Below are 21,116 nucleotides of genomic sequence, written 5' to 3' on the forward strand. Positions count from 1 at the left end.
ATATTAAAAGAAATCGATTTATGCGTGCATAAATCAAATGTCTGTCGTCGAACTTGATGTTTAGCTAACGACATGTGAAAGTTTCTATTTGGGACTTAACGGGGATTACGCGCACAGGACGTGGACTGGACAAGGACTTTATTTCATTGGCTCACTGCGTGCACTCAGGAAGCAAACTCAGATCGTTGGGCACATGTCAGGCGTTATGAAATTTGCTTTCAATGCGCACAGCGCCCCCAAATCCCAAACCCAAAAACCAATTCGAAAATCCAAAATCCCTGCTCCCGTTGTTGTTCTTGTTGTTGTTGTTGTTGCTGGGCACTTACCTCGATGCCGGCGCGACTCTTGCTGTCCACATTCGAGCTACTGAATTCGGTATCCTCCACCGTGTTCACCGTGTTCGTGGAGTTGCCCTCAACCAGGCCAAGGGCTGTAGAGCTGGCCGCTGCACCGCTCTTATTCTTGGCCGTTGAGAATCTGCCAAGACGTTGCCGCAGACGATTAAGTTTAGTATCTGTTGTGGTGCTGGTCGCTGGCTGAAAAATGAAATGGAGAGCAGGATAAAGGGTTGCTTTTAGCTTGAGCTGCATCGATTTTGGGTAACGAAATTAAATTCATAGTTTCTTTTTTATTTATTTTTTTTTTGCACAGCATTAAAATGTATAACAAGAGCTGCAAATTTGTATTTTTGTTGTTGTTGGTGTTGCGCCTCACGCTTCAATAAACCGCAATTTGTACGCATCTCAGAGTCTGAGCTGAGCCCAAGCTGATCCCGTGCGTTGCCTTTACCATATGCATATGTAAGTGGATACGTTCGTAAATAAATTGTGTATATTTGTTAAAGTCACGCCACACAGTTGCACGGCTCCACAGTGCCACAGTGCCGGAGTGGCACTTCCATATACCCAAAATATTCCGCCACCCAAAAGCAGCTACAGTGCCTGCTCAAAATAAATTTCACGCTTGACTGCTTCAAGCGCTTGACCTCTTTGATTTTTTTTTGGATTTTCTTATGGTTGCATCCTTTTCTCTTTATTTTCTGCCTCTTAGCCGCCCCCGCAATTTAGTTGTTGTCGTCGCCTTCAATCCCCACCAAATTAAAGTAATTGAGTAGTCAAACCTTTTGCCTCATCGTCAACGCTCTCGTCATTGCCATGTTGACCCTTTGGCAAGTCGATATTGCTTTAAATAAATAAAATTATGCTGATTTTGCGTTCGTGTGCGGAAATTTGTCCAGAAAAAGCAACAAAAAAAAAATGAAAGAAAGCCCCGCCAAGAAGAAGCGACAGCAGATGAGAAAAAAGGGCTTGAATTGTTTGTGTGCCTGGTCATGCCCTCTGCCTCATGCCCAATCAGTCCCACTTCAGCACTCCCAAATGGCGTGAATATTTGCGCAAATAGTATTAAATGGATTTGCAGCTACGCATGTGACCTTCATTTTGTGGGCAGGACAAGAAGTGTAATTGCTTCGTCGCATGCCAAGCCCAAAGTGCTACGTTTCAAGTGCCCACCTAAAAGGGACGGTATGCCGAGAAGAGGAAGAGCGTCAAGGGTCAGCTTATTAAATATTTAAAGCCAGATGCTTAATTAGACAGCTTTTCAGGTGCAACCTAATCCGCCGGGAGCTGACGGCTCTTTATTGACGTTGGCTTTTGTTAGTTATTAGATAATCAACATTTTTAGTTACTTGTCAAAAATCTTTTTGTGCTTGCCGCTAGAGCTGTACGAGTATCGTGTTCTTTTCGTGTGACGTGCACGATTCGTGCTCGTGCTTAGAAATCAGACATCATAAGGCCTTGTGCGTGTTGGGAAAGTACTTCACAAAAGTTTGATCTAACGCACGGTAACATGGCTTGACACAATTAAAGGTGACTAGACACGTTTTCCGATTATTTTAAAACATTTTGACACGATATGATACTATCTGATACGACCTGACACTACTTGACACGTCATGGCACAATTTGACACGACTAAAAACGCATGAGCTCGACTTAACACGACCGTCCACGACTTTAACACGACTTTGACGCGACAAACACGGCTTTTATACAACTTTACACGATTTGACACGACTTGCAGCGAATCAACACGACTAGCCACTATTCAAAATAACTGATAATGGCTTCGTATAATCATAAAAGGACATTAAAGGACTAATCTCCACATAAAGCGATTCGATATGAGTTATTCCAGCTTTAAACGAATTGGCACGACGTGGCACGACGTGACACGACTTAATATGAAGTAAGACGACTTAAGACGATTGGAGACGACCGAACAGTGAAATGACACGATTTTCACACTATATAGAATAACTTAACATGGCTTCGAATGATTTAATACGACGACTAATCCCGACCTTAACTGATTAGACATTACTTAACAACATTTTAAAAAGAATTGACACGTCTTGACACGATGCTAGTCGACTTAACACGAGCAGATACGACCGAACACAACATAACACGACCAATAAAGAGCTCATGACACAACAGAATTAACTACAAACTAACGGTGAAAATGAAGACATTGATATTAAATATGTTATACATATATACGATAAAGTGGAAAAATTACAAGAATAACAATAATTTTCTGTTGCAAAAGTTTGATAGCCGTCAATCTCTAGTCGAATAGCTGCTACTTGGCACATAAAAGTAAGCTCTTGATATTTTAGTTCTAAATCCATATTAGATTGTTGTTTCCCCAACATTGCCAAGGCAAACTTCATCAGTTTTGGCCCTGGGCTCAACAATTGGGGGGCCAACATAAATGCGCAAATCCGTTAACTTTTCGCATTTTCACGTAACAATTTGCCGCAGCAAACTGTAATAACTGTAATAATCGCATTTGTACGCAATACGCTAATTGAATTTGCGTTCTGTTTCGCATGCTTGAGATTTCGTATACGTAGCGTTGGCGTTGGGCTTGATGCCATGCGGGCAATCAATGCGTAATTGAATCGCTGATAACTTCAAAGATACTTACGTATACACATACACACACACACACACACACGCATTGTTTGCCAGTTGGTGTGCCATAAAATTGCTGCGCTAAACAATTGGCGAAAAAGTTTTTCGTGTTGCTTGCGCGCTTAGTCATAAATACCATGGATTCCCCTTTGGCATTTGCTTAGATCGGAAACTAAACAACACGGCACATTAACGTTATTTAAATACTAAAGTAAACGCTCACACACACACGCACATACAAGCACACTGACATGCGTTTAGATAAGCTGGTCTGTATTCCCTGTGTAGTAAAGTATAGCATACTTTTCAGCAGCCTCGATGAGGAGCAAAACCCAGCTCAATGTGTATTTTATGTAGATGTGCCTGTCAGCTGTCGTTATGTATATACACACTCCTTAGTCTGTGTGTGTGTATGTGCGTGTGTGTGCACATTTATTTAAGCGTTTGCATAAACGATACTTGGCCGAAGCCATTTTGCCACTTTGGCTAATTTATGTAAATTGTTTTCTTATTTAATTGTTTTTCTTGCGAGACATTCATATCACTGTGTGTGTCCTTGTCTTTGTCTATATGTGTGTACGTGTGTGTATCCAATAATTTCCTTACATGCGATTTATGCTGCCCTAAATGTTGCTCAAGAGCCAGACAAAAAATTGTTGGCTATGAACTACACTGTGCGACAAACGTTTGCTTTGCTTTCTTCACTTTTTTTCTATCAATTGAATCGAATTTATATTTAATAGCGACATTTTCAAGACGCATATGTTTTTTATACTTCTGATTTCAGTGCCCATGTAGCGCAGTGTACATGTGGCAGCTTTCGATAGATATACAAAAAAAGGAAGAGCAGAAGAGCGCAACACAACTTGCAGACGTGTGTGGCATATGGACGACTTGGCCGAAAAATCTGCCCGGCCTCGCTGCGCAGCCTGCTAATGTTCGTGCTGGCTGTTTGTCATATGGTCCTGGTCATAATGTCAATATCTAGAGCAATCAATTTGAGCTGCTGTCGCTGCTGTCACTTGTTGTTCTTGTTGTTGTTTGCAAATGTAATTGTGATTATGTTCGAGTGGTCAAGGCGGGCACAAACAACACACACACACACACACACACACACACACACACACACACACACACACACACACACACAATACACAAACAACGGTCGTCAGTGCTCTTGAGTGCAAAACATCTGGGCGTTGTTGTCAGCATCACTTGGTCAAGAGGACACTCAAAAGACCGATTGCTTTTTGTGTTTAATGTTACATTATTATTAATGTTTGCTGTTGTTGCTTAAGCAAGGCATGTTAGGCATGTGGCATTAGTCGCATAGCCAAATTACACATAATACCTGTGCGCTCAATTTGCTTAATTGCCTTTTACTATCATGTATTATGTTAATTACAAAATCAATGCGTACAAATTTACAGTGGGCAAGTATTGAACGTTTGCTAATCAGAAATAAATTCATTTTAAAGCGTGGTTTAAGGTTTCAGAAACATATTGAGAACTACTTTTTCAAAAGTTTATTTGTTCACTTTTTCTTGGAAAGAATATCTTGGCTCTATTTCTTTAACATACCCCAGAACACTAATTAACAGCTGTTAGCTTAACAGTTAATGTTAAGTCAACAGCTGTTTGCATTTAAGAATTTAAACAATTATTTTTATTTATTATGTGAAAAGGCATTAAAAATAGATTTGTTTTGCCACTGAAAGTCTCTATTTTGCCCATGGTGCAAAGTGCCCGATATTGTATCAGTTATGTGTGCATTTGACTACCTGTCTGACCTATGCCAGCTGCATTTCAATTAAAATTACGCACATTAATGTTAAATTATGTGCTAAGCCTCGTGTCGATATGCCACATTTTTCGAATTTTATTAGTTTATGCAGTTTAAATCATTTGCAGGCTAACAAATTTGTTAGCCATTCGCCAGTTGTTGCCAGTTAGCACTTGGAGCTTAGAATTGGCCATAAACATGTTAAATGCAAATGCAATTAACTAAAATTTATGGGCTGCCAGCGAAACAAAAATAACAACATTTTTGTACACGTTCTTGTATCCAAATATCCAAAACTTTGCTACAACAAATCTTTATTAAATACAAGAAGAAAAAAAAGAAACGAAATATTGGAACAAAGCGCGCAACGGGCGAGTTGCGGAATGCGCTGTTGTTGTTCTTGTTGTTGTCCGTTAGTATAAACCCTCGTCAAGTTGCAGGAAAGCAATTTTCAATTTAAAAGCATTTAGTTGAATAAAAAAGGAATAACAAGAGAATAGCTCGATCGCAGCAGCAAGCCGTTGTCTAAATGCTCTTTCTAAAAACAGAAAAACATTCCGAAATATTCGAAAGTGTTGAACGACACTGTTATATTTAAAAGAGCATTAAAGCTTTGAATTACTTAAAATATAGAATTTGCATAACTGAAAGCTCAATTGGAGCTTAATTAATTATACACTGTTAAAATGTGGTAAAACAGTCGCAAATGTAGACTTAATCTCAAATTTAACAGTTTAAGCTTACTCAAGACTCTATCTATCTTTTATATATTTTTAAGCTTTGTGTATTGCAAGTAAAGTTCATTTGAAACTTAAAGCTTCATAATTGCGGTTGGCAAAATAAAAAAAAGCTTTTCAAGCTCATGGATGCTTACCTTAGGATAAGTTTATTGGATTCTATAAAGTAAAGCGCAATTTCAAAAACGCTTTTAAAGTTCATGGAAGCATAGAACACATTTATTTGAATCTTTAAATAAAGCTCGATTTTAAAAAGCTTATTGAAGCTTTGCTTCAAAACAAAGATAGATTTTAAAGCGCATTAAACATTACACTAATCTTTTTCTTCTCATGCTTCTATTGCTTTATTGATTATGTTATCGTTGATTATTAATGACTAAATAACCCCATTTATTGTTAACAAACTGGTTCCATTATTCAGCAAGCTTGGGGTTAGGGAATCAAAATGCCTGCGCTGAGTGGGGTAAATATATTTTAAAATCAACAAGCAGGCCAGGCCAGTGAGTGGCACTAAATGGATGCGTGTAGCTGGCTATGGAGGTGTGTGTGTGTGTGTATGTGTATGTGTTTGTCTGCGTTGCTCTGCTGGCATTAGTATTGGCATGCGCCTGCTGACATGTAACTAACACACATACACAGGCACACAGAAGAAGCAACATGGGCCGGACATGGCTGGGACATGTGTACGCTGGCAAATAGTGGACAACTTGTCTTGTTTGCGCATTGAATTTGTGTTTGCGTTTGTGTGTATGTGTGTGTGTGTGCTGTGTGCAAAGGGTGTGGGTGTGTGTGTGGGGGTAAGAGTTAGTGTATGTGTGGAGGTAAGTGGTTGCAAACATTTCCACGTCAAATGGTCATTTTCAATTTAGTCAAAGCATTAAGCTTAAGCTAAGTAGTTGGCTCTAAGTATGTATGTGCTAGCTATAGACAAAAAAGGAGCAGAAAAACTAACCTAAAACAAAATAAAAAATGTTATAAAGAAGCTAAGGTAGTCAAAACGAGATTCAGTTGCTCTTCTTGTGCTCAATTGAGGGCTTACTAAATCATATATTAAAATATTTTGCCTGATTTTTAGAGCAGTAAACTGTGTAGAAGTAAGCATAACAGAGCTGTTAAATTAACATAAACGAGTGCAATTAATATAACAGAGCAAGAGTATGTGTAATTTAACAGTAATGGGCTTCTGCTAGCAGAGAAAACAAATTTCTATGCTACAGCTAATATTAACACTTCACTAACAGAGCTTGCTTAGCACAGTTAACGCTGTTAACTTGACTCGATTGATCACTAGCCCTGCTAATATCTTAACAGTACTCACAAACAATAATAAAATCTATGTGTCTATGTTATGTTTCGTTTATGTTAACTTGCATTTTCATTCCTTAACATATGTATATTAGTTAGCAAACCGTATGATTAATCCCATGTAATCCACAGATAGGGTATTTTTATAAAGGTCATCTGCACGCAAAGAGCATAGAAAAACGAAATTGCAATTCAGCAAGACCCACAAAAATTTATCAGTGTGTATGCACACACACCACACACACACAAACTTGTCAGGTACCACAAAAACTGCCTTGGGTTCTTGGGCTAATACTGTTCGTTAAACTTTTCACCTCAAAGCGAGTTGCCTTTTAAAGCCAGCGCAGGCGGCGAACAATATCTAAAATGCATTTTTAAACACACTTGAATGAAGTTCAAGCTGCCTAATTACATTTTAGCCCCAAGAGCTGAAGTGCGCTCGGTTGGCAAAGTCGTGAGCTTCTTGCATATGTTAAGGGCATCTTCTGCACGAGTCTTGCGCCTTGCGCCGCACTCTCTTAGCTCTCAGCTGGCTGTGGGTTGACCTTTGGGCTGGGTTCTTAGTTCAGGTCGATTTTTTGGCTCCCTTCGCGGTTAACTTCATTAGAGTGCATAATTGTAGGCTTTGGTTGCATGGCAAATTGTGCTGCGGCTTACGATGTATCTGTGGCTGCACACAGGGTGACTCACTAAGTTGTTAGCACAGCATGAGCTGCATGCCTAGGCAGTGTAACGCCCTGTATGCAAAAATATTGTTATTTCATTTCGAAATTTAAAAGTCAAAGAACTTTTATAAAAAAATTTAGCCATTTCCACTTAGAACACAGAAAAATGTTGAGAAAGAAAAGGAGCTTGAGAGCTTGAAGCGCTGGAATCATTTCTAGTCTCAGCTAAGCTATGAAAGTGCAAGGGCTAGCATATTTACCTGATTATTGTTGGCTGTCACATCGACAGGTCGTGGTCGTCGGCGATGTATGCGTTTCCGAGCCGTCTGATAGATTTTCCAGTAGAGCGCCAAGATGACCAGCAGTGGCACATAGAAAGTGCAGCAGGTGGCAAATACCTAAAAGAGAAATTCAGTTTATGAAACAATCTAAACAATAAAAGCGCCAAAACGCACCTGGTAGGCCACATCCTGTGAGACCATGCACTTCTGCTGTTCGATGCGCTGCAGATAGTCCGGATCCTTCCAGCCAAACTGTGGCGCCAATGAGACAATCACCGAGGCCGTCCACACGCAGAAGATCATCATGAAGACCCGATTGCTGGTGCGTGAATGGATGTAATCAATGTTGGTCACCGCCCAATAGCTATATAAATAGAGCAACAACAAAACATATATATATTTTTTTTATTAACAATTGCGCAACACTTGAGACATGGCGGCGTGTTATTTTTTTCTACTCTTATTTACTTTATTTGAAACGCGCACAAAATGCAAATGAAATGCTGCATAAATCTAGGCAGGCACACACACACACACACACACACACACAAACACTCAAAGACAGACTCACACACACACACAGGCACACATATGGAACAGCGTGAAAGTAAAGAAACGTGTTCGATATTCGAATTCCGTTCAACAGTTTTTTACAGCATTTTGTTACCATTTTTCTTGTGTGTCGCTGTGTGTGTGTATTTGTTTTCTTTTTTCTTCGCTTTTGGGTTTTGTGTGCCAAAACATGTTTTATGTATGTATGCAAACCGGTGTGAACGTGTGTGAGTGTGTGTGTGTGCGTGTGCGGCGGCCAAGCGAGGCATTTTTCAAATTTCCATTTCTAAAGACGAGCCTAAAAGCAACATAACTTTGCAATGTTGTTTGCCGGCGCATAGAAAACCAAAATGGAATTCCTTTGCCAGATTTGATTGCTTGAGTTAAGAGAAGAATTAATTTCATTTAAAATGGAGTGCAGCTCAGAAGCACAGCAATACTGGACTAGATTTGAATTGGGCCTAATTGGTATTAAATCGAAAAGCCTTTCTTGAGACCTCAACTCTTATCTTTCGAAATAATTAATGGGTGATAGGCAGAAATATCTTCTGCAATACCATCAATAATTCTTATCCTTTCCAAGATCTAAATCATATCTTAAACATTTTTTTCGCTTATATTCAGTATTTTATATTGCTCTCCAACTAAGAAAATATAAATAACTATTAAAATTGGGAATATTTTCATACAAATATTATAATGAGAATTTCACAAATTTAAAAAAAAGTTATTTAAAATCTTTCTATTTCCTTAAAGCTAGAAATGTGTGCTTTATATTCAAACCCATAGTTGAGCTTAAGCTCTGTTATTTTTACTTTAAGATAGTTTATATTTTAAGCCAAGTTTTTACTGAGTTAGGGTATAAAATTGTTGCTATTGCCAAAGAAAAACTATCTGCCTTAGTTTGCCCACTTGCTGTGAGTAGAGCGACATGCCTAAACGAGTTTTTAAACGTTACGTGCATGGTAACTGGCACACACACACACAGATACATGCACACACACACGTGCTAGTTTACATATACACGTAGATTGACACACAGTGTTGTGAAGCAGGCTTTAACTGTATTGGTACTTGCCGCTTGTTGCTGCTGGAAAAGCTTTAAGAATGCCAACTATTCAACTGTGTGGCATAGATAATCGCGCCCGGAGGCGGTAAGTAGAACATGTAACTCTCATGCTGTTGTGCTGATGCTGCTGCAGCAGCAGCAGCCATTAAGCAGCTTTTAGCCAGTGTTGGTTAGTGTTTTTAGCCGACCCTGCTGTCAGTTCAAAGGTTGTTAACCACAACAACCTGCGGCTGTGCGTGTGTGCCGTGTGGCTGCCAAATTAATGCCGGCAAACCACATATTTCAAAATTTGACGGCAAGCGGTACACAATTTCTTCGACTACCAACGCTGACCGCAGCGCTTAAAGTGGTAGCAGCAACAACAAGAGTCTGTTGTTGTTTATGTTTTAATTAAATACAATTTGCATATACAAATATTATGCCTTGTTGGGCCGCTGCGCAAACAAATGTGTTTGTAAGTTTAAATCAACAATTAATTGAGTTGACAAAGCACTCGAGACACTCGCGCTGCTGATAGCTGCTGTATCTATAGCTATATATTTATCTATGGCTGTGTAAATCAGCATTAACTGCTCTGCTCTGCCATGTGGAAACTTGGCTAATGGCCTCGGGTGCCATAGAACATAATTTAATTTGCATCCAATGGGGCACTTACACTCTAACGACAGCTGCATAAATATAAATATAATTATCGATATGTTGTGCATTTGTTTAAACGTGATTAAATGATACTCATTAATAACATATCCATAAGCCAACCACTTCATCAGCTAACCAAATGTAATAGTCAAGAGGTAGATAAATTGTGATGCTAAAACAAAACCCAGTTGTTGACCAGGAAAGTACTTAAATGTTTTAAAGAGACTGAAATCGGCTTAAAGCTGGCCTTGATATGATTCACATACTTTTTACAGTTGATTTATAAAATACCTCTTATTTTATATATTTTAAGAGGAAGCTGCAAATGCCTTTCTAGTTGCGTATTTGTGAAGAGAAAGATAGAGAGAGAAGAAGAGTGAGAGCAGTATAAATTTTCTGCCAAAAACCTATTAAAATTGCGTACCTAAAGTTCTCGTAGCCTTTTATTTTATATATATGGGACGTTTATATCTTGTGAGGTCAAAGACAAGCTGCTCATTAATTTTGAACCAATTGGTACCAGATTTCCCAACTGGTTTGGTTTGGCGTCAAAGTGTTCCAAGTTCTACTGTCAAATGACTAACACGTGTTCGCAGCTGCGGTCAGTTTGTCAGTTTGTTTATGAGAAATGATTGGGTATATGGAAGGCAATGTTAAGCATACGCCATGCATGCCGCATCGATAATAAACAATAATGAATGATGTTGTTAGTTGATGACTTTTGTCATCTGGACAGCTGCCATCACCTGCTGTGTCTGGGTCAGCTTGGAGTAGCAACGATAATGATGCGCCGAGCAGAGGGGGGGGGGGGGGGGGGGAGGGCCAAAGGCAACCCACCCCTCCATATCCATATCCCGCTGTCTGCTCTGATTTTCATTAGCATAATATAATCGACTTCAAGTTGGCAATTTTTGATTGACTGCTTAAAATTAATGGAATTTTGTGATTTTCCTGTCAATTTTTTCCATTTTTGTGAGTTGCCAATGTTATTACAATTTGCTTTTTTGCCAAATTTCTTTTTATTTTTATTTTCGGGTGTAGAGTTTAATGTGGCCCGCATTTGGAATGAGAAAAGAGGCATGCAAATTAATAGCGAAACCTAATAAAGTGCCTGTCATGCAATGTGCCTTTTCGCGATGTGATATCACTCATACGACGCGTTGTCGCATTTGAAAAAGTATCATAATTTGTTATGCCATGTTTTGCTACACACACACACACAGACACACACTCAGCGAGTATGTCGTTCATAGGCCAGCAATTCGATTCAATTCAATTGAAGTCAATCAATTTATCAAGTACGCACACTCAAACTGAAGTCGTGTGATGAATTATAACAATTTATTGTGCGCCAAACAATTTAAATGCGATTTTTCCATTATGCTCCCACTGTGTGCGTGCGTGTGTGATAAATGTGCGGCATTCGAGTGTAACACTTTTTAATGCATTTAAAAATTGCGCGCCTAGCACACAAAAAAGCCATTACTCTTGATCTCGCTTGATTACGAACGCATGTACCCCAATTCCCGCTAACACAAGCGCCACAATTTCGCCTAATTTACAGCAAAGCCAGGGGCTAAAGCTGCTTTGAGCTTGATATATGTATGTGTGTACAGATTTTATGTACATAAATCTTAAGTTCTTATATTTCTATCATGATTTGTCACTTTATGCTATTCATTTTCTTTTGGCAACTGTGCTTCATAAATTTGAATGACTTGGCGAAATTGTGTTGAAATTGCATTGGCATAAAAATGGGAAAAAAATAAATCAAATTAATTTAGTTGAACTTTTAAGCTGTTCATAATTAATTGAAATTTTATATTGTCGAGTGACGGTCAATATTTGTACAATCAATTTTTTTATTTTTAATCCCGCTGACAGCGGTTAACTGCATATTTGATGCCTGTCAACTGGTAAACACTTTTTTAACTCTATTTCATGCGCTACAGAAGGGTATAGCGATTTTGACATGCAATTTGTTATGCATTGAGTGCAGGCAGAATTTATAGACATATTTTTGACTGAAAGAGGCAATTTTGTTGTGAAGTTCGGTCGATAAAAGTTGATCAAGCTGAAAATTAGATGTATGCAAAAAAGGGTATTTAATCGACGTCACTTGAGGCCTAACTTTCCAATATGGCTTATCTCTGCCTTTTTGTATTTCAAGCTAATCGATTGTATTACGCGCTTATTGAAAATCTTCCAGCCGGCTGGGCGTATTGTTTTAATTTTCAGTTTTGAGGTAGAATGAGAACAAATATGTTATGCTTGTTACCTGCAGCTATCGGCAGCCAGTTTTCAGTTAACAATAACATTTCGTTTTTTGTTAAAAAAAAAGAAAATTTGTTAAAAAAAGCGCAGTTGAACAAAAGATTAAAATGAAAAACAAAACGTAGCATACATAAATGCATGCCACACTAGTAAAATAACAATGAGCGGAGGCCGCAACAACAACAACAACGACAACAACAACAACAACAACAACAACAACAACAACGACAACGGCAATGACAACAACAAGCAGCTAGTGCACATGTAACTGTCGGCAAGAGGCGTGGCACGGCTGAGGCTGTTTGTGTTTTGCTTGTTTGTTGTTGTTGCGCCCTGCGGCAGCTGTGGCATGATTAAATTTTTGCAAATTACAGCTTCCTCTCTGTCTCTCTCTCTCTCTCTCTCTCTGGAGACTCTCATCCCAACAATAACCACTAAATGCTGCATTGTAACAATAGAAATAGTTGAAGAAGCTCTGAGCCACAAAAAAATTAGTAAAACAATTGGCCTCTGCCCAAATCGTCGCCAGAGTAAAGAAATAAAAATCCAAAAATTGACAAACTTTGTTTTGTGGCGTATTTTCTATTTGAGTACTGTAAAAGTTTTAACTTTTTGACTATATTTATAAGTATAGGAAATTACCCGGCGCCGTTTGAATCAAATGAATTAAGCTGAACATGCAAGTTATACAGAAATTTTTGCAGGGTTTGAACCAGTGAACTCTGACTTCCACACGCATATTCTACTCTCATTCAAATAGCCTAAATATACATTGGTCCGATTTTGACGAGGCTTGCCTTTTTGTTTATTTTTTGACACCTCGGACAAATCTTATCAGATTTGTAACAGGCTTGGCTTTCGTTTATTTATTTTATACGTACCACGGACAAGGCCATCACATATATATATATATGATCCCACCGCATCTGATCGAACATTTTTAACGCGCTTTAAATATATATATTCTACTGCACTTTTGCTCAAGAGCCCATAAATAATTAATAAATTTATTAGCACTGAGCGTAGACAATTTGCATATTCCATGCACATATACATTTTAATTATAATAATGTCAAATGGTTCAACACGTCGTATGATTGATACTTAATTTCATTTTATACGCGGCTCGTTTGCCATTTATTGCCATTATGATTATGTTTATTACGTTTATTATGCCCGCATATTTATGATCATTATAATTAATACAAACAGGCGTTGACTGAAATCAATTAGCATAATAAATGCATTTTTAAATATTATAGTCTTACACTTAATTCTAGGCGAGAGTGTCGCCCCAGTGTCGCATCATCAGAGCGAACGATTAAAAACAGCCGGCCTATTAGCTGCCAACCGCCAAGGGGCAGCAGCATTTTAATGTTGCCACATTTTATTTGTTATGTGCTTGTCCAGCTTGCAGCCAGCAGGCAGCAGGCAGCCCCAGAGCCAGAGGCAGTGCGTCAGTTATGCTGACATGCACGGCTCTGGCCTTACAGCGAAATTCAATTTAAAACGTGCTTACGTGGCTGTGCATCGCTTCTGTAGCTAGCTAACACGGTCTACCACAAGCTACGCTCCCGCCCCCCTCACTACCATCGTCGTGCGCCCTTTAGCTGTCCAATGGAATGGCCATTACGGCCTGCCAGGCTGCCTGCCTGCGGACCAGCATAGAGACAGCTCTTAGCACTCAGCTCTGCTGTCGTTGCCAGTGTTAGGCAACAATTTCATTTGCCTTGCCTAGACTCGCGCATCTCTTTGTTTTCAATTGCTAATGCTACTTTTTTGTACTCTCTTGTTTCTTCAAAAATGATAAAATGGCCCACAGTTTTAATCAAGTTTTTTGGCCACTTTTGCATGTACTATATTTCAGTTTATGTATATACATGCAGCAGCGACCTACAAATTTATATGGGCAGAAATTGCGTACATGTTCTTTGTGTGCCTGAAATTTGATTTACATGCGGTATATTAGCTAGAAAACTGTGTATGTTTCGCTGTGGTAAAGGTTTAACGCGAGTTAGATGTTTTTAATGGAAGAACATTTCATTAAATGGACGATTTCTAGATATAACTATAAGGTTTCTCACTGGCTAAATTAAACATATTCTGCTCATTGAACAGTATTTACGCTATATTTTCTCTACCAAAATAATATTTAAAGGTATTTTCTTAAAATTGAAATCTTTTTTAATAGTTTATTGTTCTAGATTTTATAAAAGGGTAACCCTTAGTTGATCAGTCGGCAGCTTTAGAGCTTATATTTGTTGTTTTGTCTCTCATCTGGCAAAGTTTTCTACTGGGCGCACAGCTGGCACAGGATGCGACTTCTGTTGATTACAGGCCCCTCGCATATGTGTCCTGTGCCGTTTGGTGCGTGCGGCTCTGTCTGCCGCGTCCTGTATGCCCTGTGCGTGCCGCTGGAAGGGGCAGCAATGGTAATTTATGGCACAAAAACAAGAAACTTATGTAAATTGCAAGGCGGAGACGCAAAAGGATAAAGCAGCAAAAGCAGCAGCCGCAGGACAAGACAACAAAAGCCAACTAGTTGCAGGACCACGCCCAGTTACAGTTACAGTTCCAGCAGCAGGCTCAATCTCAGGCCCAGACACATTTGCCGTGGCAGCATCATTGGGTGCAGCCAAGTGCGTTGATTGCTGTCTGGCAGCCCTGCTGTTTTGAGTCCTGTGCCGCATATCCTGCGCCTTGTGGCCGCCGCCTTTTATATAAGTCTTTCCTTGCATTTGCATTTAACTTAAAAAGCAAGCAGAACGGATTTTTTTTTTTGGTCAGCGCGAATATGAAATACCCTGAAATACCCTGTGGCTTGAAAATTCTTTTTATACAGAGTTATGCTAAATACCATATACCCGAAGTTTTGTCAAGATATATTGACAACCAAAAAGATTTTTTATAAAAGAATTTAATTTTCGGCCGTTCATTCCTATGCCAGCCATATGATATAGTGATTCGTTTCGGCAGATATATCAATCCGACTGTTGATGCTGCTAAAGAAGAATTTTATATAGGGCAAGCAGATGTCTCCTTCTATGCGTTACACATTTCGTGAACTTTTAATAATACCCTCTACAAATACCCTGTAAGCAGAAGGAAATTTGCATCATTGCGTCCAAGGACCACTCAATTATAATTGTTTAATAAGCTTAAATGGTATACGGGTCTTATAATTTTCCAGCTAATGGGCGTGTCCTTGAAGGACAACTGTCCAGCTTTGCTTGACAATCGGTTGAATCTCAAATATTAAAAATGCAGTCAGCTAATTAACTGTCGCCACTTGGTGAAGCTCTTGCTGCAAGTGGCAAGTGGCTGCTTCATTAGCTCTTGTCCTGCCTTTAGAAAATGTTGTACGTAGTTTTCAGCGTGAAAATAGGAAAATGCGCAAATGTGTTGCCCAACAATGGGTTTTTCTGGGGCAACACTTTGGCTTGTTAGCTTCAATTTGACTGCGTTCTGGTCGTTGCCTGTTTTGCTTATTTCTCTCTCTGTGTGCGTGAGTGAGTGTGTGTGTGTGAGTCTTGCCTTGGGCACACTCGCTCTAGCTATCTCTCTTGCTCGCTCTAGTTGCGGCTTGTGGCCAAGTTTTGTTTCCGGTCGCAAAAGTTTTTGGTCCAAACCGAAAACCGACCATTAATCACACGGCGTTGGCAAACTCTGCTAAACGCAAAACTAAATACAAATAAACCTCGAAATGCACACGCACACATATAGTTATATATATTTGTATATATAAATAGATATGCATATGCATGCTAGCTCTTGGCTTAATATGACCGCAAACTTTTCAATTGCAAGTGGATAAATAATATTCATTTGTGCTTCTAGTTTTTTGGCCTTTCTTATATACACTATACCCGGACTATCTAAAGGGTATATTAAGTTCATCCAAGCCGCACGCCTTAATATATATATGATTATTATTTAGATTATTATTATTATTTAAAAGTTAATAAAAGATTACAAATCAATAAAAATAAATATTTTTCTAACTGGAAGTATATGCCTTTCAAAGAGAGTTCTGATTACAGGGCATCTGTCGGTCGCCCAGCATTGACTTTGCACTTATTAATATTGTTATTCTTTGGCTTTTTCAATGTAGTTTATGGCTAGCCTTTCAATTTGAGTTAAACATTTTTCATTTGGGTGTCATTTGTCTTTGGGGCACGTCCCCTTCCCCCTTAAAGCCTTCAACACCGCCGCCCCCCTACGACAGGTTCATGTAACAAACTCCATTGCCGTCTCCGACTGAGTCTGTCTCTCATTTGATTTATTTGAATTTCAATTTACTTTCTCGCACTGATTAATCATTTAGCAGGCAGCCCGTGCGCCATTATTTTGATTTATGCGACTTTTACAAATTCGAAATTTAAATTACGCACACACCGACACACACACACCGACGCACACATACACACTGACAGGAACATAGATTTTTGGGTTAGCCGCCTGTGACAGTTATAGAATTGTAATTCATCTTAAATGTGGTTGGCAGTGCTTTTGCCATTTCGAAATGAAATGTTTGAAATTGCCGTTTGCCGCTGCGGTTAAAGAAATTTTGGTCTTATAATTGCTTTTTTATCCGCTGCTTGACATTTTAGTTAAAAAACAGTTCGGTTAACCCCAAAAATGTGGGCAACACTTTGCAAGTGTACTTTGTACTTAGTCGGGCTGCCACTCTCTCTTTCACAACTGTCGCTGTCTCTCTCTCTCTCTCTCTGTGTGTATGTGTGTGTGTGTATTTTAGCCTGGCTTGCAGCTTAATTGAGTTGTGAATGCCAGCACACACAGACACAGATACGCACACACGCACCAACACACTTTGGCCTGTCAATAAATCCAAGACTTGGCTCAGCCGGCACATAATTAAGTTTATAGCTTAAATGGTACAACAAACACATTCTCTCTGTGTGTGTGTCTGTTTGTGTGTGTGTTTTAGTGGCTTGCAAATATTGATTGAGGCATTTTGTAATGTTGTCTGGCAAATACATAAATCATTAGAATTATGTCAAGCCCTGCTAATCGAGATTGAATATGGCTCCCAATTAAGCGCACGCACACGCCAGCATAATCTCTCTCTCTCTCTCTCACACACACAAACACACACACGCTGCACACAGACGCACACTTTTAAAGCGCTTATAGACATTTTCAACATTTAACATTTGTTTTATGAACTTGACTCGAGTGTATTGAAGGCGGCTCTTAAATGTAACAAACACCTCATTGCAGATGTCGTAACAACTATAAAGCCAAATGTTTGCATGTGCGTGGCCTTGTGTGTGCGTGTGTGTGTGTGTACAGGCATTAGCAGATAGCATAAATGTCTTAGTAACATATCCGGTTTTATTGCCAGGCTTCACTGTGTTTGCTTTGGCAGGCGCCTGCTTTTGGGCCAGCTTTGTCTCATTAACCATTTGAAAGGCACACTATATAGATGTACGTATGTGTGTGTGTGTGTGCCTGTCGCACACACATGAATCTGGGCATTTCAGTTTGTGAAATCAAATGTGCAAAGCAAATGAAGCGGAATTCGAATACTGACTGCCTGCTTGCCACACAGCTCCCTCCTCCCTTAGGCCGACCTGCCATCCTCCCGCGCTCTGATTGTGGCAGGAAAACTAATTATACTGTTAAATGCGTTTGTTTAACTAGCAATTTAATTAAGGTTATGCTTTTGTTTAGACCCAAATATATATATACCATATATATACAAAATATATTGTTGCCCCACTGTGCCGGCTGTTTGTGTGCCCCGAAAACATGCGCAATTAAAAGTACTCCATGCACAAAACTTTGCAGCAAGCCATATGCAGTTAAATTGCACATGAACATTGTGGTAATGGGTTAGCCGCAGCAGTTGGGCTGCAGTCAGGGGTTAAGGTGGACTGTGTGAGGGGGAGGGGAGGGGAGGGGGATGCGTGGTTATGTAGTCTAAGCGCCATTCGCTGAAATGACCAGCGACAGTGTGAAAATTATGTAAAATACGAGTGCAATGTTCATTTGCCCTGACAATGCCAAAAAATTACGCACAGTGCCTGACGGCAGTCGGTGCACCAAGCAGACCAGGCATATATAAATAATAAATTCTATTTTTGGCTTTGTCTGTGCTTATTTTTAGCTTCTGCTTTGAAAAGTTTCGCTTCTATATGTGACGCATAAATTATGGGAATATATATAAAAAAAATACATAAATACATTTTAATGAAGTTTCTGTTAGAAATCTGCTTAGGGGCTGTGGAAACATATATACAAAAATTAAAGAGCTTTAGAAGAATTATTTATTTACGCATGCGTGACTGTGGACTGAGGATTTATATAGCTTTATATTTTTATTTTATTAAGTCATGTGTTTAGCTGTTTGCAAATTAAAAATGTATTTGTATTTATGCACCCAATACACAGACTTTTCGCACTGACTGTAGCTGCACTAAGTAGAAAAACTCTTGTGTGACAACAGCAATTACAATTGCACATGGTACAGCAGGGCACATATGGGGACAGTTTGTGGTCGCAGTGGTTGTTACTCTTGTTGTTCTTGTTCTCGATAATGTTGTTGTTGTTGTATTTGTAGTTGTTGTTGTTGTTGTTGTTAAGCTAGCATTTACGCCAAACAACGCAAACGACAACGACATCGTCAACGGCGACGAATATTAACATGTAATTACGTTTTAAGTGCTAAATGGTAAAATATTTATGAAAAAAAAATAAAATGAAATAAAACAACGTAAACTTAATTGAAATTTAATTGAATATGTCAGCAAAAAACGAACAACATTAGCAACAAAAACAACAACAGTAGCTACAACTTGGCGCAACAACAGTAGCTACAACTTGGCGCAACTGTTGGCCTCTTCAGCTAACACTGTGCTACATGGCAAGGGCTTAAAGTCACGTGTTGTATGCAATCAAAAGTAATACAAAACAAAACTTTGCATTTAAATGATTGTTTGACCGGGCAGCAGTTTGCCCCATGTGGCATTTGTCATTTGCTTCCACTAATAATGACGTCAGCAACATGCTGCAGAGCATGAAATTTATGCACAACTCCAATGCCCACGACGCGGACGCGTTTGCGGGCGCTCTCTATATTGTATATATATATATATATATGTATATAGCATTGTCTGTGCATATATTTTGGCATTGACAGCGCCATCGACAGCAGCGGCAACGGCAACTACAACAACAGCAGCCGCAATGGCAGCAGCCAGCGAAAGGCATAAAGATTAATGACCATGCGCCATTTTTATACCCTTGTAGTGGGTATTATAAGTATTCCACGAACTGTGAAACGCACAGGAGGCAACTTCGCCGAGGCCATAAGGTATATATAATCTTGAGCAGCATTAGCAGCCGATGCGATAGAGTCAAGGCCTTCTGTCCGTTCGTTTAAGACTGAACTCTGTCCATCTGTCGGATGGAAGAGGAATCATATAGGTCAAAAATTAAATTCTTGAATGATATATTGGGCAAACTTAGCATTTACGAGCCTTACCTCGCCTTTTGCATATTAACAAAATCGTATCAGCATCATATTATTAAATCACACAGTTTTTAAAGAAGAATCGCTTGAAAGCTGACTTTCGGTATGGAAAACCTCTTTTGCTTTACAAGATATTCTACACCAAAGTCAGCAATTACGAGCTGAACTATTTTGCGTGTTTAATGCGTTTTTATTTAAGGGTATTTAATATTCGTTGTCAGGTTCTTTCTAGCTGCTGTTGTTGCTGTCCACCAGCCTGGTTGGGAACGGTATCGTGTCATAGGCCTTTATTGTGCTCGGGGTATTTTTGGGGTTTTTGCTTTTCTCTGGACACGGGTTTTTGTTGCTGCTGCTGGTGCTGTTCGTTTTTGCTGTTGCTGCTTCTTGTCTCACAATTTCGTAAATATTGTTGGCACTTTGTCTTAATTGCTTAAAAATTACTGACATGGAAAATGAACTTGGCAACGCTGAGTGAGGCGGCTGCGGCAGGCAAGAGTAGGCGGGCGGCATTCGGCAGTCGGCAGTTTCTTGCAACATGGGCTGTCGTCGCCTGTTGGCTGCTTACTTGTCAACGAGTCGGCTGCTCCTAACGACAAATACTTGCAAATATTATTATTGTAGTCGAATTTCCAGCAACTATTTATCATGCGGGCGCAACAGCCAGCAAAGAGACTGCCTGTGAGAGGTGCCTCGGGGGCAAGAATCGTTTGACAAACTTAATTTATTAATGTACAGGCAGCAGGCAGAGTGGGCTTCCTCTCGCTGTGGATCTGGCAGCGACAATGACAACCAGCAAATGGGGCGGCCTCTTGCTTAAAAGCACATTAATTTTCATTCCGTTTGCTGATAAGTAAAAGCTGGCTTTGAATTCTATTTTAAATATCAAGTGACAACTAGCAAATACTCGTAAAGTGTACGCCTGCCCGACTGCGGGTGGGCGCCTTCCCCGGTCCAGACTCGGGTCCAGGAATTTCGCCGTAATTGTTTCATCATGGCGCAAGCTGCTCTTGAGAACTTGGCTGCCGATCCCCCACAATGAGTTGCCATTCGGGCAGAAACGGAGCTGTCATGCAGCTCATTTGCATACTTTTGAGTGGCGGCCATCATAATATACGAAATAAGGCGCCATCTCCCTTTTTGGCGTCCAGCTGACAGCCCAAATACCCAAAATATTGAAGCACCAGTGCCATTTCAACCGAATGCTATGCTGATTGATATGCATGCAAAATCCAAGCATCACTTGGCTTTATTTATTGACAGGCAATTTGGGCCAGCCAGCATTTCAATTTGCCCAATTGACAGCCAAATCAGCGAGCGAAATGATAAGAGCACACAGTA

General features: G+C 39.6%; 1 protein-coding gene across 1 annotated transcript in view; it reads right to left on the bottom strand.

The window, feature by feature from the left end:
* The window catches only part of LOC115760954 (5-hydroxytryptamine receptor 2A), a 40,240-nt gene that overhangs the window by 10,635 nt on the left and 8,489 nt on the right, over positions 1–21,116 (bottom strand). Inside the window, exons 5-7 of the mRNA XM_030702542.1 lie at positions 7,924–8,113; positions 7,729–7,866; positions 327–536 (exon numbers count right to left, since the gene is read on the bottom strand). Of these exons, the coding sequence (XP_030558402.1) occupies positions 327–536; positions 7,729–7,866; positions 7,924–8,113 (538 nt within the window). The remainder of the gene's footprint in view (positions 1–326; positions 537–7,728; positions 7,867–7,923; positions 8,114–21,116) is intronic.

This window comes from Drosophila novamexicana, unplaced genomic scaffold, assembly GCF_003285875.2.
Source record: "Drosophila novamexicana strain 15010-1031.04,08,12 unplaced genomic scaffold, DnovRS2.1 tig00000462-arrow-pilon, whole genome shotgun sequence".
Lineage (NCBI taxonomy): Eukaryota > Metazoa > Arthropoda > Insecta > Diptera > Drosophilidae > Drosophila > Drosophila novamexicana.